General features: G+C 49.3%; 1 protein-coding gene across 4 annotated transcripts in view; it reads left to right on the top strand.

Annotated features, from left to right (window-relative positions):
• PIK3R5 (phosphoinositide-3-kinase regulatory subunit 5) overlaps positions 1-10,376 on the top strand; it is a 62,686-nt gene extending 52,310 nt beyond the window's left edge. For 3 of the 4 annotated variants that reach the window (XM_069798883.1, XM_069798884.1, XM_069798886.1), the window contains 10 exons: positions 5-758; positions 857-1,010; positions 1,195-1,320; positions 1,583-1,708; positions 2,525-2,618; positions 3,867-3,943; positions 4,474-4,567; positions 6,049-6,131; positions 6,350-6,462; positions 7,521-10,376. In XM_069798883.1, the coding sequence (XP_069654984.1) occupies positions 5-758; positions 857-1,010; positions 1,195-1,320; positions 1,583-1,708; positions 2,525-2,618; positions 3,867-3,943; positions 4,474-4,567; positions 6,049-6,131; positions 6,350-6,462; positions 7,521-7,662 (1,763 nt within the window). In that variant the 3' untranslated portion in view covers positions 7,663-10,376. The remainder of the gene's footprint in view (positions 1-4; positions 759-856; positions 1,011-1,194; positions 1,321-1,582; positions 1,709-2,524; positions 2,619-3,866; positions 3,944-4,473; positions 4,568-6,048; positions 6,132-6,349; positions 6,463-7,520) is intronic. The other variant, XM_069798885.1, reaches the window with a different exon arrangement.
• Positions 10,377-17,106: the final 6,730 nt, after the last annotated feature.

Genomic DNA, 17,106 nt, shown 5'->3' with positions numbered 1-17,106 from the left:
TCAGATATCCTCAATGATGTCCTCAGCAAAGAGTGCAGCGTTGTTGAGCCCATGGCCTCTGAGAACGAGGAGGATGAAGAGGAAGAGGAGGAGGTGGAAACTGATGGCTGTTTCCCCGAGCGGGACTCACTGCTTTCCCCCATCTGTGCCATTTCCAAAGATTCTGTGTACTCGGCGCTGTCAGAGGAGGGATCTAAGCCCTCACGAATGTCCCTCTTCACCACCTCCAAGGACTCCATCTCGGAGCTGACGGTGGTCTCCAGAAAGTCCCTGAAGTCATTCGTCTCCAGTCTGAAGGACTGCATGGACAGCGGGTATGCGGAGGACAGCGACGAGAGCTCCCTGGACATGGTGGGGAGGTCGGAGCTGAAGGTAGAGAAGACCCACCACAAATACAGACACACGCTGACCAACAAGATCTACAAACTGTTCAAGAGCAAAAGCCAGCTGGTCTTGAGGAGGGACCTGAAGGACTGCCCAGACATGGGCTCGCTCTCGCTGCCCCTGCGCCGGGCTGAGAGCCTGTGCACCCCCCAGGCCAAGCACCGCGTCCCGGCACGCTCCCGGCGCGCTCACTCGCTGCCGCAGCACGTCCTGAGCCAGCGGCTGCCGGCCTCGCTCACCCCGCGGCACCTCAGCCTCCACCGACGGCCCTTCCTCAGCTACGACGAGGACGCCAAGGTGTCCACGCTGCGCGTTGTGGTCTTCGGCTCCGACCGCATCTCGGGGAAAGTGGCCCGAGCCTACAGCAACCTCAGGTGAGCTGGGTGGTGCGGGGGATCTGGCAGCAGGTACCCAGCCTGCTGGGACACTCCGGAGAGCTTTGCTCACCCAGCCCTCTCCCACCTTCTCCTAGGCTCAAGGAGAGCACCTGCCCTTCACTGACAAGGTACTTCAAGCTGCAGTTCTTCTACGTCCCCGTGAAGAGGAGCTGCTTGGCTCCATCAACCCCACTGATGCATCCCTCCCCGTCCCTGGGGGACCCACAGCTCCGGGCCTCGGCACAGACGGTAGGTGTCCTGCTCGCCGCGGGGCTTGTGGTGCCACCGGTGCTCTGCTTGGCCCCGAGAGTGGTGTGTGAGGAGGCCAGCGGGGCAGGCTGAGGGGAGCATTGGTGTCCCTTCCACCAGCCCCAGATGTGGGTTGAGGAGCCTGGGGGGACTCCTGGAGTGACCCCAGTGTGTTTGGTTTCAGGATCCCACCTTGTCTGGGATGGAGAGCAGCACCAACGACGTCTCCCACTACATCGGCATGTTGGACCCATGGTACGAGCGGAACGTTCTTGGGCTGATGAACCTGCCCATGAATGTCCTGTGTCAGGTACGTGCATGCCAGCTGATAGGGCTTGGCATCCCCCTTCCCTGAGGTACAGGGGAGCAGAGCGGAGAGCTTCTGCTTAGCACTGGACCACCACGATCCTGTACAGGAAACTGTGCTACAGGGACATGGGATGGAGATGGGGGCATTCCTGGTGGCCAGGAGGAAGGTTTCTGTCCTCAATGGGGTGGGACGGCCAGTTCTTGCCCTTGGGCTGTGGTTACCACATACCCCATCAGGCTTGCGACTTACTCTCTCACCACAGTCTGCCAAGCCAGAGGCTGAGCCCCAGGAGGACTCCCAGGAGCAGCTGCCCATCCTGGCAGACATGATCCTCTACTATTGCCGCTTCGCCACGCGCCCCGTCCTGCTGCAGCTCTACCAGACAGAGGTAGGCAAAGGGGCTCAGCCCCATCTTGGCGAGGGGGAGAGAGGTGTTCTTCTGCCTGTGCCACCAACTTGGGACCTGCCTGTGAAGCGGTGGAGTGTGGCACAGCCACCACGTGCTGGTACGGTGGAGCTCGGTCTCCTCTTATTCTCCGGGTGCCCACGGTGCTTTGGCTGATGCTCCTGGCTCTGGGATTGAGAGCGTGCTGGTCCTGCCCAGACGACCCTTAAGTCACACAAGCAATTTTCCATCCAAACACCTTTCCCCATGACACAAAGCGACTCCTGTCAGTGCTGACAGGTTACATTGCTGGAAGTCCCTCTAGGCTCTGCTTTCCAAACCAAGCCCCTCCATGAAGCCTATTTTCCACACCCTGCAGTGTGCACGGAGCCGACGTGGTGGGGAAGGTTGAATGCGTGGCTGCAACAACTGCTTTGGTGCTGTGGCACAGGACCGGCTGCAATGGGGATGTGGCAAGCAGAGTTGCTGCTGATCATGGGATTTGTGTCACCTAAAGCGATGCCCAGATCCTGCTGTTAGGCTCATCGTGGGTTTTCTTTCCAGTGGATTAGGGAGTTTTCTTTAAGTAAAAATTAGGTTTTTGGGTTGTTTTACTTGGTGGTGGTCTGTTAAAACAGTCTGAAATACAGCTAAAGGGAAGTGTCACCCAAGGCAGTTGTTGAAAGGTGTATTTTGAAAACATGAAAGGATTTTCCCAAACTGACCTGTTTCCTGTAGAAAGGAGTAAGAGGGGTGAACATTGCCTGGCACGGGCTGGGTCTCCTCACCACCATGTCTTCACTCTTCTCCCCATGGCAGCTCACCTTCATCGGGGGAGAAAAGATGACTGAAGTCTTCATCCATTCCCTCGAGCTGGGCCACTCAGCGGCCACAAGAGCCATCAAGGCATCAGGTCTGTAGCTGATTCTGCACCTGCAGCCTCAGGGTGGAGGTCTGCAAACCACTGGGCTGGGAGATAAATGGAAAGAGGTGTCTGACCCCAGGCTGCATAATGAGCAAAGCTCCAGACATCTTTTCACAAATTTGGAAGTAAAGCATCATAATTCTTGCATTCCTCTTCAGCAAAGAAGCCGTGGCAATGCCGTGTTGTTTTTATTGCTGTTAACTCTAAAATGTATTTGCAATAAAACAGCTTCAAGTCCATTTCCCTCTTTTCATCAGCACCTGGCCAAATGCAGCTCTTCATCTTTTCTTTTTGCTGCTTTCTGTTGTTTATGTTTTGTCCAGGAGCATCATTTATAAAATCCCTCTTTCCATTTCCTTAGTTTACTGGGCAAAGCAAGGTTTGTCCATGTGCTTGGAGCCTTTCTGCAAGGGAGATCCATGAGCTTTTATGCTAGGAATTTATAAAATTATCAGAGAGAAGAGGCAATGGCAGAAGCATCCGCCTGCAGCATGGTCTCCAGCTCCCTCCTGGGTAGCAGTGACAACATGCTGTTTGGTGCAGTGCAGCTCGCAGAGACATCTCATGGCCAACCAATAATACTGCATTTAAACTCATCACTTAATTTTTTTTAACCAACTGCTTTTCTGTGATCTCGCCTTGTCTTTCTAAACAGAGCTCATAAAATATCTTCCATGTGAAATGTCACCACCCTGCTCCCCCAAAATACAGGCTTGGCCAAGACCTCTTCCCAATAACTCGTGAAACCACCAATCCTTCTGACTTTGATTTTTTTTTTTTTTCCTTGGGTTGTCTGGCAGCACACCACTTAACATCTGCAAAAAATTATCCAGGGGAAAAAAAAAAAGTTACTAAGTGTCAGGCACAGTATTTCAAGGCTAATTTAATGTGGGCAGAAATATGCCCGGAAAAACAGGAGCTGGGTTAGCAATGCAGCCTTTTATTGCTTTGTGTTTTCCCTGGAGCACTGACCCCTCTGCACCGGCTTAGCCAGCACTGCTTTCAGTTTTGCAGAGCTGCTTGTTGTGCTTTGTGTTGAAATTTCTGCACTGGATTAATTGCTTTCTGGCAGCTTTTAAGCCATCTTTTCTTTTTGCCTTTTTGCTCCACAGCTGTGTTCAGCAAACCGTTTTTTTCTCCCTTTCTGTAGGTACTGAGTGTGCTGCTGTATCAGTAGCCAGCTGAAGAATGGGCATAAAAGGCCACTGTGTGACATTTGCTCCTTGTTTCGTGCAGGTCCAGGCAGCAAAAGACTGGGCATAGATGGAGACAGAGAAGCAATCCCACTAACACTACAGATCGCCTACAGCAAGGTGAGTGCACAGGACTGGCACAAAGACAAATGGGGCAGAAAACCACTTCAGTGCTGGGCAAACATCTCTCTCTGCCGGCGGCTGAGGGAGGCAAATGCTGACAGTCTGCTGGAGGACCCTGAATTCAAGCCCAGACGAGCCAAACTCAGGCTAATTGTCTACTTACTGGCTAATTGGGGGTGGCATTCCACTCCTGTTCAGCCCAGTAAAATAGGGAACGTGCAGTCAGTTTCCATAGACTGAACATGTACTGGGTGCCACTTTACACTGGTGGACTTTGCTTCCAAGGAGCAATCTGCTGCTGCTCACAGCAGTCCTCCTATTTTGGTGGTCCCTTTGCAGTTATTTAGTGTTAAGCCTGGGCAATTTTTGTAAATCCAAGGTTAAATCAATTTGAATGCCTACTCAAATGTTGTGCAGCTCCAGGTAATTCCAGATCTGAGCTAGTTCAGCCACATGGTTAGGGGTGGGAGGCAGGGTAACATCAGCCTGGAGCGTGGCATCTCACGGGCTTTGGTTGGTCTCTGCAGACAGCCATCAGTGGAAGAAGTCACTGGAATGACGTTGAGAAGGTCTGCACATCTGTCAACCTTAGCAAAGCCTGCAAGAAGTATGAAGAACTAGGTGGGTAGAGGTGGTCTTTGTGGCTTTGCATAAGGAACAATGGGAGGGACTGGTGGAGCAAGAGGATACTGTGGATCTTCTCGCTGGAGCAAAGCAGGGATGTGTGAATGCAGGAGAAAATACATGGAAGGTGCCTGGTGTTCCCTGAGGTATACTGTAGTCCTTGGCTGTCCTTAGCACCACATCAGGGATGAAGGCCATTTGATTTCCCATTGTCTGAAAGCTTCCAGCCAGAGAAATGGGATGTCCATTCGGGAGAGGGCTGGGACAGTCCAAACAGCAGGATGGTCACTGGAGAGTGGTGCTTTCCAGAGCAACGGTCCTTCAGTAAGGAGAAGGAGAGACAGGTAAAACTGTTGTCAAATGAAGTAGGACCCAAGGGAGAGGCTGCTTGTCCTGCTGTCTGCAGCAGCTTTCAGCAGGCTCTCGCTGAGCTGATGCTTCAGCCTGTTTTCTTTCCTGCAACTCAGAGATAGCTGGCTGCCACGTGATTTTGCTTCATAAGTTTTTTTTTTTCCTAATCAAGTTTCCGATGGGGTATTAATAAGGCTCAAAGCAGCAAAGGTTTTGCAAAGGATTTAAAAGCAGCAAGGTTTTTAGTCTGTGTGTATATTTAGAAGCAATACCTGTTCATTCTTGCTTAAGAACTGCTGTTTTGGCCATCAGACACCCAGGTCTGAGTAAACTGAGGGTTTTTTTTTTTAAGTTCCTCTCCTTGTGTGCTTTGTGTCTGGTAGGTATGTGGTTTGTGAGCAGAGTAGTCCAGGCAAACGGGTGATCTGCCAAATAGGAGACAGCTCCTACATGCCTCCCAGAGCTTGACCTAAACCTCTATCCCTCCTGTTGCTACCCCATCCATGAAGCCTTTCAGACAACTCTGGAAAAAAACCAGCAGGAATTAATTTCTCACCTCCTCTATACATTTTGAGTTGGGTGTTTCTGTGCTAGTTCAGGAGCTTTGCTTGTGCTGCCAATGCTGTGGGTTTGCTTCAGGGGGTGTCCTCAGTTCCCCATTGGGGAGAAGCTTCTCCTTCATGAATCTCTTCCTTCCAATGGAAACCCAGTCCCCTTGATTGTCTCTGCTGTTTTTCACATTCAGCAGTTTGACCACAGGATGTCACTGTAATTCCAGACACGAAAAAGCATCTCCAGGTGGACTGCAGGAAGGGCCACGCTGGGAGAGCTAGAATTTCCTCGCGACAATGGGCCAATGGGTTTTCTCCTGTCTAGGTCCTAGGATAGTTACATTTTGCTGCTTTGTTTGGAAAGCAGTTGGAAATTACTCTGAAATTTACCTCTGCCTCTCTGATTGCTTTCTTTTCATGTAGGTTAGCACTGGGGAAGGAATATTGTATTTTCCTTGACAGTGAGGTCCTGCTGACAACCACTGTCTCTGGGATGCTTTGAGGGGTGGAGGGACCACTTGGGTTCCCACCAGTGGCCCAGAAGCCCCAAGTGATAACAGTTTTCTTTTGTTACAGCCTCAAAGACAGAGTGTCTCAACTTGACCATGACAGAGGTGGTCAAAAGGCAGAACTCCAAATCCAAAAAAAGTTTCAATCAGGTAACTCAAATCATGGTGCTTTTACACTTGATAACAGGATGTCAGCCTGACTCAGCTGGGAGGGAAGCAGGGCAGGAGACAGTAGCTCCTTGGGGGATCTGTTTGCTGTTGGCCACCAGACCTGCTTTAGGGGTGCCCATCTCCCCTGCTCTCCTTCCCTGCACAGGGATAATGCGCTGATCGTGGCAGCTCCCTCATTTGAACTCTTTTTCTATCAGCAGATCAGTGTGTCCCAGATAAAAGTAGACAAGGTGCAGATTATCGGTCTCCAGTCCTCCTTCGCCGTGTGTCTGGACCAGGATGAGCAGAAGATCCTGCAGAGTGTAACCAGGTAGGAACTGCAACGTGGCCAGCCGCCTGCTGCAGTCAGCACTCCTGGGATGGTGCATCCTGTGCGTAAGGACTCGTCCATGAAACCACTGGGGGACGAGGTCCTGAGCACCATGGTGGATCTATGCCAGATGCCCAAGCTGGGTGATATAGCTCCAGGCTCTGTAGTGCAGCTGAGCTCGGGTGGGATGGATGGTTCTGCTCAGATCCCAGCAGTAGTTTACCTTCATAACTGCCACAGTCTAAAGGGTGGCTCCCAGTCAACTGTTGAACTCTGTAAAGACAGCTCTTTCAGCAAGACCAGTCATAAGGCAGAGGAAAGCTATGCAGCTTAAATGAGGTGTTTGAAAAGCATTGGGCATATGAGCAGAGCCTTCAACTTCTAAACTTCATTTGGGTTCTCCACCACTTTTGGCATACCCGTTGCAGAAGGAACCCGTGATCTTCATGGGAGGGACTGGGGTAGAGCAAGAATTGTTCCTTTGACTGTTCATCCAGCAGTTATGTCCCTAGGGCATCAAGTTGGCTCCCCAGGTGATGGAATTTGAAAACTCACTGTAGGCAACATAATTCCATGAGCACAAAGAGATCAAACCAGTTGATCCACGAATCTTAAAAATGTGCAAGCATTTTAATTTCTCCCTCAGAGAGAGCAGAACTTTGCAAGGTTATGCTGCCTCCAATGGAAAAAGATTTTGGATCTTATTTCTTAAATAACCCCAAAGAGAAGTGTTTTACTTGTTTGTTGTGCAACTCAGGGGGCCAGTGGGAGAGTTCAATGCATGAAATGGAAAAGGAACTACTTCCCTCTCCCCAAAACTTGGGGGATGCAAAAGTTCTCATTTTCCCTAATGAGTTTCAGAAATTACTTTTTATGAATGCTTCTGCTCTAGGTCTCAATCTGAGCCAGCTTAAAGACCTGAACTCTCAGCACTCATACTCCAGTCCTGTTAAAGATTGCACTGATTCCTGTTTGCAGATATTTCTGCTGCACCTGAGGACTGTGATTCTCAGCCACACACCTTACTTATATCTTGGTTTCTTTTTGTTCCCTTGCAGGTGTGAGATCTCTGTGTGCTACAAACCCAGGGACAGTGATCTCTCTGCACTGAGAAGGTCCTCTTTGCCTCTTCAGGACCCCTCCGAGTTTCATTCTCTCCTGTGTTTACCCATTGCCACCTTCAGTGGAGCACTGCCATAGAAGAACCCTGTGTCCTCTCAGACCAGACTCCCATCCAACACCAATATAGGCTCAGAAAAAGGAAGCTGACTGTTGTCCTTTGGGCTGGAGACCCAGCTGTTCTTGTCCAAGACATCCTGCAGCCAAAGCGTTAGTGTGGCTGAGCTGCTCCTGGTCTGGGCTTAGCCCATCCTTGGGAGATGGGAACATTGGTGTTGTGTTCTGGTATCTCTCAGGGTTCCTCAGCAATGGGAGGAAAGTGGTTTTCTTGAGATGTCCACCTGGTTCAGCGGACTGCCAACACCGGCATTGGGAGGGCAAGGCAAAGACAGTGATATTTTCCTGCCAGCAAATGGTGCTGTGGCTGTATTTGACAGTGACTGCAAGGCCACTGTGATCTGGGGGAAGATCATGGGGGGACATTTTGGAAAATGGATGTCCTTGGCTGAGTGGTGGTAGGTGGCCTTCAATGCATGTGGAGTTGCAGATCACCCAACTGATGTCCTGATGGCATTTCACCTGTGACAGGTCGAGGATGCTCAGGACAGTTCTTTGGGGACAGGCTTTCTCAAGGTTTCCTTTAAATTATGAACCTTGGGTGTCTTGCAGAGAAATAGTTCAGAGCAGAGCAACCCAGCTGAGGCCCAGAAAGACCCCAGCATGGGTTGTATACTGCTGCTTGCGTTCCAGTGAATTGAGTGCAATAGGCCATACCAGGGCATGGAGAGCTTGTCATGTTTTTACTGTAAATCCAGGACTTGCAGCAGGTGAACTTCCAATTTCTGCAGAATTTCTGAGTCCACCCATGAGATGTACTCACTGTTCAGCCCACGTTCTTGCATCTCGCTTCCCAGCACTGTACGCTAGATACATCCCAGTGGCTGAATCCTCAATGGTTGCTTGAAATATGGCAGGAACCATGCTCACACTCATAGGAGGGAGGGAGTTACTAGGGAAACCACTAGGATTGCCTTAAGCTCACCTGAAGAGGCAGCTTTGCTAGAGAAGGACCCAGCACCAAAAACACTAGTGACGCTTGCAAGCGACAATAGGATTTGAGATTCCCCCTTCCCTGCAAAGAGGCTTTCCACCCTCTTCCTTCTCTCTGCAAGGCTGTAGGTACAGAAAGGTGCAATATTTGGGGGTATTTAGAGGTATTCTGACCCCATGAGCAAAAAAAAAATGAGACTAGTTTCATAGCCATCAAGCTGTTCCTCAGTAGTTTTTGGTGATTGCACTAATGGTAACAGGCAGAAGAGCATGCTGCCTGTTGCAGGCTAAAAGGATCTTAATGCCAAGGACATGTGCTCCCTGTAAACGTCTGGAAGGGACCCCTAATACTGGTGGGGACTGCAGGGCTCAGCCACAGCGTGATCAGTTCAGTGCGGGTCCTTTGATCCTCCAGAAAACAGGACATGGTCAGCTCTTAGCGCTAGTTACAACATGGTTGGGCTCTGTCCCCAAGGGCTGGTGGCACAGCAGCAGTGTCATTTGAGGTTAAATCTGCCAGGAAAAGGGCCAGAGCCCCTGGGGCTTCGGTTGTCTCAGAGAAGTGTGGGTCAGGTTTGTCTGCTGGATTTCTCTACATCGCTCCTGGAAGTGTTTGGGGGATCCCTCCTGTGCCATCAACTCTGATCCTGGCCCCGCTGGCTGCTGGACCTGCCTTCTGTTCCCACTGCCTCTCTTGTTTGGGGACAGCTTGGTCTGGGCCCAGTGGTGAATATCTTGGGTTAAGAAGGTGCTAGCTGGCTCTTTGGTGTCCTCAGCAGCTCTGGATGCAGCTTCTGCCAATGGCCAGAGATGAGCAAAAACGAGACGTGAACGTGCTCCCGAGGCCTCTGTGCTTCATCCTTCTACTTGAATAAACCATCCCAAGGATGGTGTTGCCTTGTGGACTCCAAGAAAAGACCTTCGTGCGGGGCGAAGCATCACTTGAACATAAGCAGGCGCTCTGGCTCCACCATGATGTGAAGCCAGCTTGGACTCCTGGCAAGCACCCGCCTTCCCCGGCCACCCACCAACTCCATGAGCACCCATCTTTTCCTATGTGCATGGAGCAGCGTCCATCCCTTGCTCACAGTATGGACTTGGCAGGGACACCAAGACACTGGTCATGGTGGGCTGTCCCCTTGCTCACAGGGTGCCTGCGGGGCGATGTGGGAGCGTGCTCTGAGGTCGCTGCTGTGCACTTCTGCACATCAGTATTTTAAGTCCAATAGGCTCAATGGATCAGACAGATTTTAATAGCTCTTTCCATGCACTTGGAAAACGTTTTCCCACTGACTTTTCATTTCCCAAACAGGTTTGTGTGCGTCTTCTCAAATGGGGCTGAAATTTGACGCTGTTTTTTTTGTTTAATACTTTAAAATAGCACCTTATCCTGTCAAACCATTGCTATTTGTGAACTTGATATCCGTGGCTAAATATATCCCTGCTGCTGTTAATGATATAAACCTCTTTGGTTTCAGCTGGCCCTACAGAAATACTAGAGAGGAGAATTTCCATCTCATAGAGAAAAACAAGCACAAACTCTAGGGACTCATAATCCTGGCTAAGGTTTTGACCTCTGATGCTTTCTGGAAATGGAAGAAGTCTGAGGTTCTTTCAGGTCATCTTTGTACATATGTGCAGCCTCACCAAATCTGTGTAATGTCTGTGCTGATCTGTAAAATACTGTTCAAAGAACTTTTTAAGTAATTGTAAAATATTAAATGTTGATTTATTTCGAGTACAAATACAGCGTTTGAGTCAAGTAATTCCTGAGCAGGCAAGAGGTGCAGGAGGAGGCTCCGTATCTCCAGGAGGAGAGCAGGGAGCACCGGGGTCCTTTGCAGAGTAGCTGACCTGAGAGCAGGAAATGGCTCGTAAAGTCATTATGTTCTTCAGCTTGGTCCCAGAGGGCACGACAGGGAGACTTGCAGAGGTTAATTGAGCTGCTTCTGTTCTGTGAGCAAAAAGCCGGTTTTGATGTTGTAAATCCAAAATTGGCTTCATGCTGGATTAAGGAGAACAGAAACTAGCAGAGCTTGTGTGTGCAAGGTGAGATCTGTGCATACCTTTCCTTTCTAGGAGGCTCCTTGCCCTTTGCTGTGTTGCTTTGTAGAGAAATATGAGTTATGCCAAGAGCTGGGTGCCTGGCAGCTCCTGGGGCTGTGGGCAAGGTCCAGCTCCAGAGTGCACAGCAGAGCCCTGGGACGAAGGGTGACTGCTTGGGGGCAGCAAGTTTTTGCCCAGCAGCTGGGTATTACGGTATTTGTGACTTGGAAATCTCTTCTGCATCTTTGGGGATGCAGACTTTGCAGATGGAGCTGTTGCTACTGGAAGTACTCTGAAATATGAAATGACACTTGCAAATGTTTAACTGTCTCCAGTGTCACCTTATCTTCCTGTGGATATTCAAGGAAAGAGGCTTAGTTGGTAGGTGTGAGGTGTCATAATCAAATAAATAACATGGGAAGAGTCAGCTTAGCTCAGACGAGCCAAAAACCAGATGAGAATAACTTTTGTTAATCAGCACTTTGTTTTATGTATTAATTTTTCCACTCTGATTAGAGAATAACAAAACGTGTTTTTTAAATAAAAAGTGTCTTTTGAAAAGGCAAATAAGGAAAATACTTTATTTTCCAAGATGGAATCATAATCTGCTGTTGTTTGTTCTCAACAACAAAAAAAATGCCCAAATCCCCCTTCCCTGTTCTTTTCTTTTTAAAAAGAAAAGTGGAAGGAGGCAGGTGCATGCTTAAATCCAAAGCAGAAAGTAAGTACTTTGTTCTAAAACGTGCATGACGAAAAGTTTAGGATCAAGGCTCAAGTCTCATCCTTGAAGTGCTGCATAGCTAAGGGTTTTGGTTTTGTAAGTACAAAAGATTTAGCAAAGAGCCGCTGATAAAATAAGCAAGGCTGGATTAAGGCTAGACTATTTAACAAAACTAGTTTTGTTTCTTGTAGTTTTGCTTCTTAGTCAAATCAACTCAACAGGGCTTTTTGCAACTCTCAAAGCATCAAAGGTGAGCTGGTCTGTGGTCCATCTGTGTCTGTGAGAGATGGGAAGACATTGGATAAGGTGTGTTCAGTGTTTCAGGCTGGGAACACCAACTTATGTTGGCTTCCCGAATGAGATAGGTTTTAGCAAAAAAAAAAAAAAAAAGTGCCTTGGGGTTTTTGTATGTGTTAATTTACCAGGGTGCAGTGGCAGTTTCAGATAGTCCCCTGCTCTGTCAGGGGTTGTCACCCCACAGCCACTTCAGCCAAAGTTGCTGGACTCAGCACAGCTGGAGTGGGACATGCTCCACTGCCGGGGAGGTGGGACATGGAGCTGTGGTGTGGGGACACACTGCGGGGTGACTTCTCACCACCCATCATCAGTAGTGACCCTCCATGCTCCACTCTTCTCCAATGGCACTTTGTGCATAGCTGCTCCTCATCTTTACTGGTGTGATCCCCACGGCTTCTCGCTGTCAGCTCCACAAGGAGCCATCTTGGTGTGGATGCCTGTGTCAGGTACCAGTGTGCCACAGGAGGTGGTTGAGAGCTGAGTCTGACACCCCAGAGCCACCGTGGCTCAGTGCTGGCAGAAAGCACAAAGCTTAGCACATACAGGCAATGTCAATCAGGTTGCTCAGGGTCCAGGCAATGTTTGAATAGCTTCAGGGACGGAGGTGTTCTAGTGCACGAGGTGAAGAACAATGTGATCCAACACCCATCCAGAGAAGGGGTCCTTAAGTGGCCATTCCTGATCTGGCAGCTAATTAGAAACATATAGAATAAATTAGCATCGATAGGCAGGAATGCGATTGCCTGTCCTGGATTCACTGTTGCAGGGTTTAAGATACTCCCCTAAAAGTAAGAAAACACACATGCCCTCCTCTTCTGGCAGGTGGGGCAATCGAACCCACCTTCATGGTCCATGTAGATCATCATCAAGTTGTTTGAATGGAGACATTGCTGTGGGACATGATGAATACTCCCAAATAATGACAGTTGTATCTTGAAGCACATTGGGTGAGGAAAAAACACGTTCATTCCTAAATGTGGTCTGTTTAGACTGATTTTTCTTTAGCTTTACTGTCATGTTGGGGAAAAAGTTTATTTGCAAAGTTCATGTGGTCTGCCAGAGGTGAGCAGAGGTCTGCCAGGCCCAGAATGAGGACGGCTGCCTGGAGAAAGCTGGAACCTGCACCCAGGCTTGGTGTGCTGGGGCAAAAATAGCCCAAGCATTTGGTTGGCGATGGGGCACTTCACCTGGGCATAGGGACCTGCCCACAGGCTTGTGCAGCTTGGCACCTTTGGTCCCTTCCTCGTGCTCAACTAGTCTGCTGGGATTGCTGGGGAAAACCTTCCTCTTATACTTTTGTTTCCTGGTAGACAAATGTGTAGTTTAATGGGTGGCATTTCTAGGTGCCCCGCAGCAAGAGACCAGCAGATGGGGGACAACATGGGGCGTGGAAGCCCACAAGAACCTGGGGATTTGGGTTATGGGACCTGAATTGGCTTGTTTCCAGGAGATCTCTTGCAAGGAGGTATTTCAAAGGTGCTCATCTGTTCTCTCAGCTGTAGCAAGAGATAGCAAAGAGCAGAGTCAGGCTTCCCGGCAGCTCTCAGTCCCCGCATACCATTACACGATTAAGATTAATGTACCCAGGGTGTCTCCTTGGTTAGAGGTCACAGCCCCACAAGCACCGTCCCCTCCTTTCTGGCTGCCTGTCTGCTCCCATGGCTGCATCTTAAATTACCTTCAGCCGAAGCAGAGGTACCTGGGGACAGCTCAGGTCCTGCAGGCAGGATTGGCAGCCGGCGAGCCCCAAACTTGGCTCCCTGCCTGCGGGTTGGTGACGGGCTAACTGAGCCACAGCACGACAGCCAGGTTCAGCCCTCCACTAGTGACAGGATCTGCCTGACCCAGAGGGGTTTATTGAGACACCCACCGATAATCCAGCACTTTCAGAAGAAAAGGGAGAAGGGGAAGAAAATCCAGGGAATATCTTCTGCTGCCAAATTCCCTCCCCTAGTTCCCTCTTGCGGCTGCAGGTTTCTGGGCTGGTAGATCAGGCTGTTTCCCATGTGCATGATTTAGCTGCTCTTACGAAGGCACCTGTAAAGTAGACAAGATTGGAAATTTCTGTGAATTTTGCTAATTTCTTAGGGGTTTTGTCCAGCACCCATAACTGAAAAGGGTATCGGACTCCCTGTTTGTCTCAGGACTGACCTATGCTCAGGACTAATGAGAGCAAATCTGGACAAGTGAAATATTTCTGGGCTGCAGGTGGGTTTTTATCTCTCCTGGCAATGCCTGCTGCTCCACTGTCCTTAACTTACTTGTGCTAATCAATGATCAATTAAAAGTTAACAAGGCTCCCTGTGCCTGCATGAGGAACAGTTTTCCTAGCAGGGAAAATTCACTGGAGAACAGTAATGGTGTGCTAACGATGCAAAGTTGCATAATTATCAGTGTGTTTGGATGCAGCACAGGTCTTACAGCCTGTATGCCTGTGCCAGTTGGTGCAGACAGCCGACTGTGGGAGGAACAGGGTGGGCTTTTCTGTGCCAATCCTGAACTCACCTTCTTCCAATATTCACCTCTGTGCCCTTGTAATTCCCTCTCCCCTCCATAGGCACCTCCTCTGCAGCACTCGCAGAAGGGAATGCAAAGGCTAAGGGGGGTTGCAGCCAGAGCAAGTACATGTAAAAACTGAACTCCAAATCAAAGCAAGCATGAAAAATATTTTTTTGGTGTTTACCCATCTCTAGGATAACCAAAACTTGGGCTTGACTGCATAAAACTTTCTGGACAGCAGTGGGCCAGTGTAATGCAGTGTATTTAGCTGGTGTTTCCATCCGCAGAGAAGACCTCAAGCAGGGTGGCTCAGCTAGTCAAACACTCTTTGTCCTCACAAGGACTAGTCCTGCTTCTGGCCATGTCCCCTCTTGCATCAGGTCTCCTGTCTGATCGCTCTATGGCCAAAGCAATTCTCTTCTTGTTGATTCAGTCTCCCACTGGCTTAGGAAGCTGAACGGCTGGTGAAAAGGTCTGGACCTGGTGTGGCTGGGACATATGCATATGCAAACATTGTTTTCAGTGGTGATGAGATGTAGATTGGCTCAGTCCACCTTGCCCGTGCACTGACGATTGCAGTGACTTTCTAGTAAGATACCCATGAAGTGCAGGCTGAGATGTTGCTCCTGTAATCAGAAATCTGGGGAGGATCTGTCAGGATACCCAGGACCTGGGTCCACACTCCGGTCTACTGGGAGATCTTTGCTGATGGCAGGCTCTGTCCCATCTCCCAGGAGTGGGTCACGCAGTGCTGCCCCTCTGCACTGCCTGTGGGCACCGGCTGACTGCTGACTTGCAGGGAAAAAATGAGACCCTCAATCATCAGTACTTTCCCTGTGCAACAGTGCACATTTTTTCCAATAGTTGGTCTCTGTGTTGACTTACTGTCAACTGTGGCCCAGGTTAAACTGCTTGAGGACAGAATGCTCTTGTGAGAGGTTCCTAGAAGAAAGTTGAGCCTATTAAGGGTTTTCCTGCCCAGGTGGTCAGCTGAACTGTAATCATAAAGACATTGATTAAATTTTTGCTGCTGTCTTATGGCTAGTTTTAATGGTGCACTGGGTACAAGAAGCGATGGGGTAGATCCAGCTGTGGTGGCGAATGCAGCACTCTGCAGCCAGTCCCTGGAAATTGGGCAATGGGTGAAAGAAGGGACTGAGTGCACGCAAAGTCTCATATCTCTCTGTGCTCCAGACCATCATCAGAACCCCTTCCTGCCACGGACTGGGTGACTGAGAGCTGTGTGGTTCCTCCGAGATGTGACACACTGGAACCATCGCAAACAATCTGGGTAGAGGTGAGATTGAGCGACAGCTGAGATTTCCTCCTCTGTTTAACTTCACAGCCATCGCAAAAGGAAATACGTACTAATCTTTAGTTAGAAGCCAATCTCTTCCCGCTCTAAGGAGCCATCTGTACTTTAACATGTGACTCAAGGCTGTGTGTAACCAAGACCATTTGGGTAATTGTGCCAGTCCCACAGGCCAAAGACTGCCCAGATGTAGGAGGAGGGTTGAAGCCTTAAAAAACTGGGGGGGATGCTGGTGTTCACGATGCTTTCTCTGCTTGCTTGCTGAAGGAAGAGCAGAAGAGGCATCTATCCCGATCAGAAATCGCCCAAGGAAAGACACTTTGGTGAGGAGAAATGGACCTTGTAGCCTGGGCTGGCTGCAAGCAAGGGTGAAGATGTCTGGCTTCTACCTTGTCTCTACTCTTCTGTTTCCTGGAAGCCATCAGTAAGGAGCAACTTGCCTCATGCTCCTGTAACAGTTTTTGTGGCACCAAGCTGAGGTGCTCCAGCAGCCTTCCCATTCTGTCCTCTGCCCCTGGGATGCTCAGGACAAATTACCTCCATTGCAGCGATTGAGTAGCCTGGTGGGCTGTGTGCTGAGAACTGGAGCCCATCACTGTGGCTAGGCTACAGGTCCACTTGTCCCCTTCCCCCCCCAGCTTGGCCATGGTGGCTGGGTTGGGCAGTGGGGCTCCTTCCCCTGTGACAAGGAGCATGCTCAATGCAGGATGGAGGAACAGACTGATCCTACATTGCCCTCCATTCCTCTCTTCCTAGGTATGGCTCTGAGCAACCATGTGAATATTAGCTGGAGCTTGGAGGTCCCTTGGTGGAGATGGGCACCCACCGGGTGGACACAGCCCGTAAGTCATGCTATTCACTGACAGGCAGAGTGGGTGTAGATAACAGCTGTTGATCGGTGATTGCAAAACAGCTAAAGGAGGTTGTGATATCTTTGTGTTTCTCACTTTCTATTAGAATGTGTTTACAAAAGTTTAAGTCAGTGAGAGATATTTTCTGAACTCTCCCGGTATGACTATGTGTCTAAATATGCAAGCCGTGGGACTCGGGTCTGCATGAACTGAGTCGTCTGTTAGTTATTTTAAAGCCTTTGAATACCCCTTGTGCATAAAACCATGCCAGGAAATATACATAACTGTATTTATCCATCTACCTGCTTATCTCTACCTATCAATGAATCATTTGTATAACATACATATTCAGCTTGTGTGTATGTATACGCATATATGTGCTGTAATATAAATGATGCACTGCACATTTCTTTTTAGCATAAAAAATAGTTCCACAAACTTTCTATGGTGAAAAAGTATAGATGTGTGTGTGGGTCTGTGTGCAGTGTGAACCTCTGTTACTTAAACAGTTCCACTGCTGCTAGGTATATAATTAAGTATAGTATGTAATATGATACAGATAGGTACGGTTTGGTTATTAACACATGGTGGCCAGATAGAGCAGGTAGGTGCGCGTGCATAGGCATGCTCTTTATGTAAAGTTTCTCTTTCAATAAACCCATGAAAACAAAAGAGAAATCTAAGCAGCCCCTTGCTCTGTGAGCAGCCGCAGCCTGCAGCGAAAAACCTCGAACCGTGAAGGTTTTGCT

The sequence above is a fragment of the Haliaeetus albicilla genome, chromosome 12, assembly GCF_947461875.1.
Source record: "Haliaeetus albicilla chromosome 12, bHalAlb1.1, whole genome shotgun sequence".
Taxonomy (NCBI): Eukaryota; Metazoa; Chordata; class Aves; order Accipitriformes; family Accipitridae; genus Haliaeetus; species Haliaeetus albicilla.
This window is presented reverse-complemented; position numbering and strand designations above follow the sequence as displayed.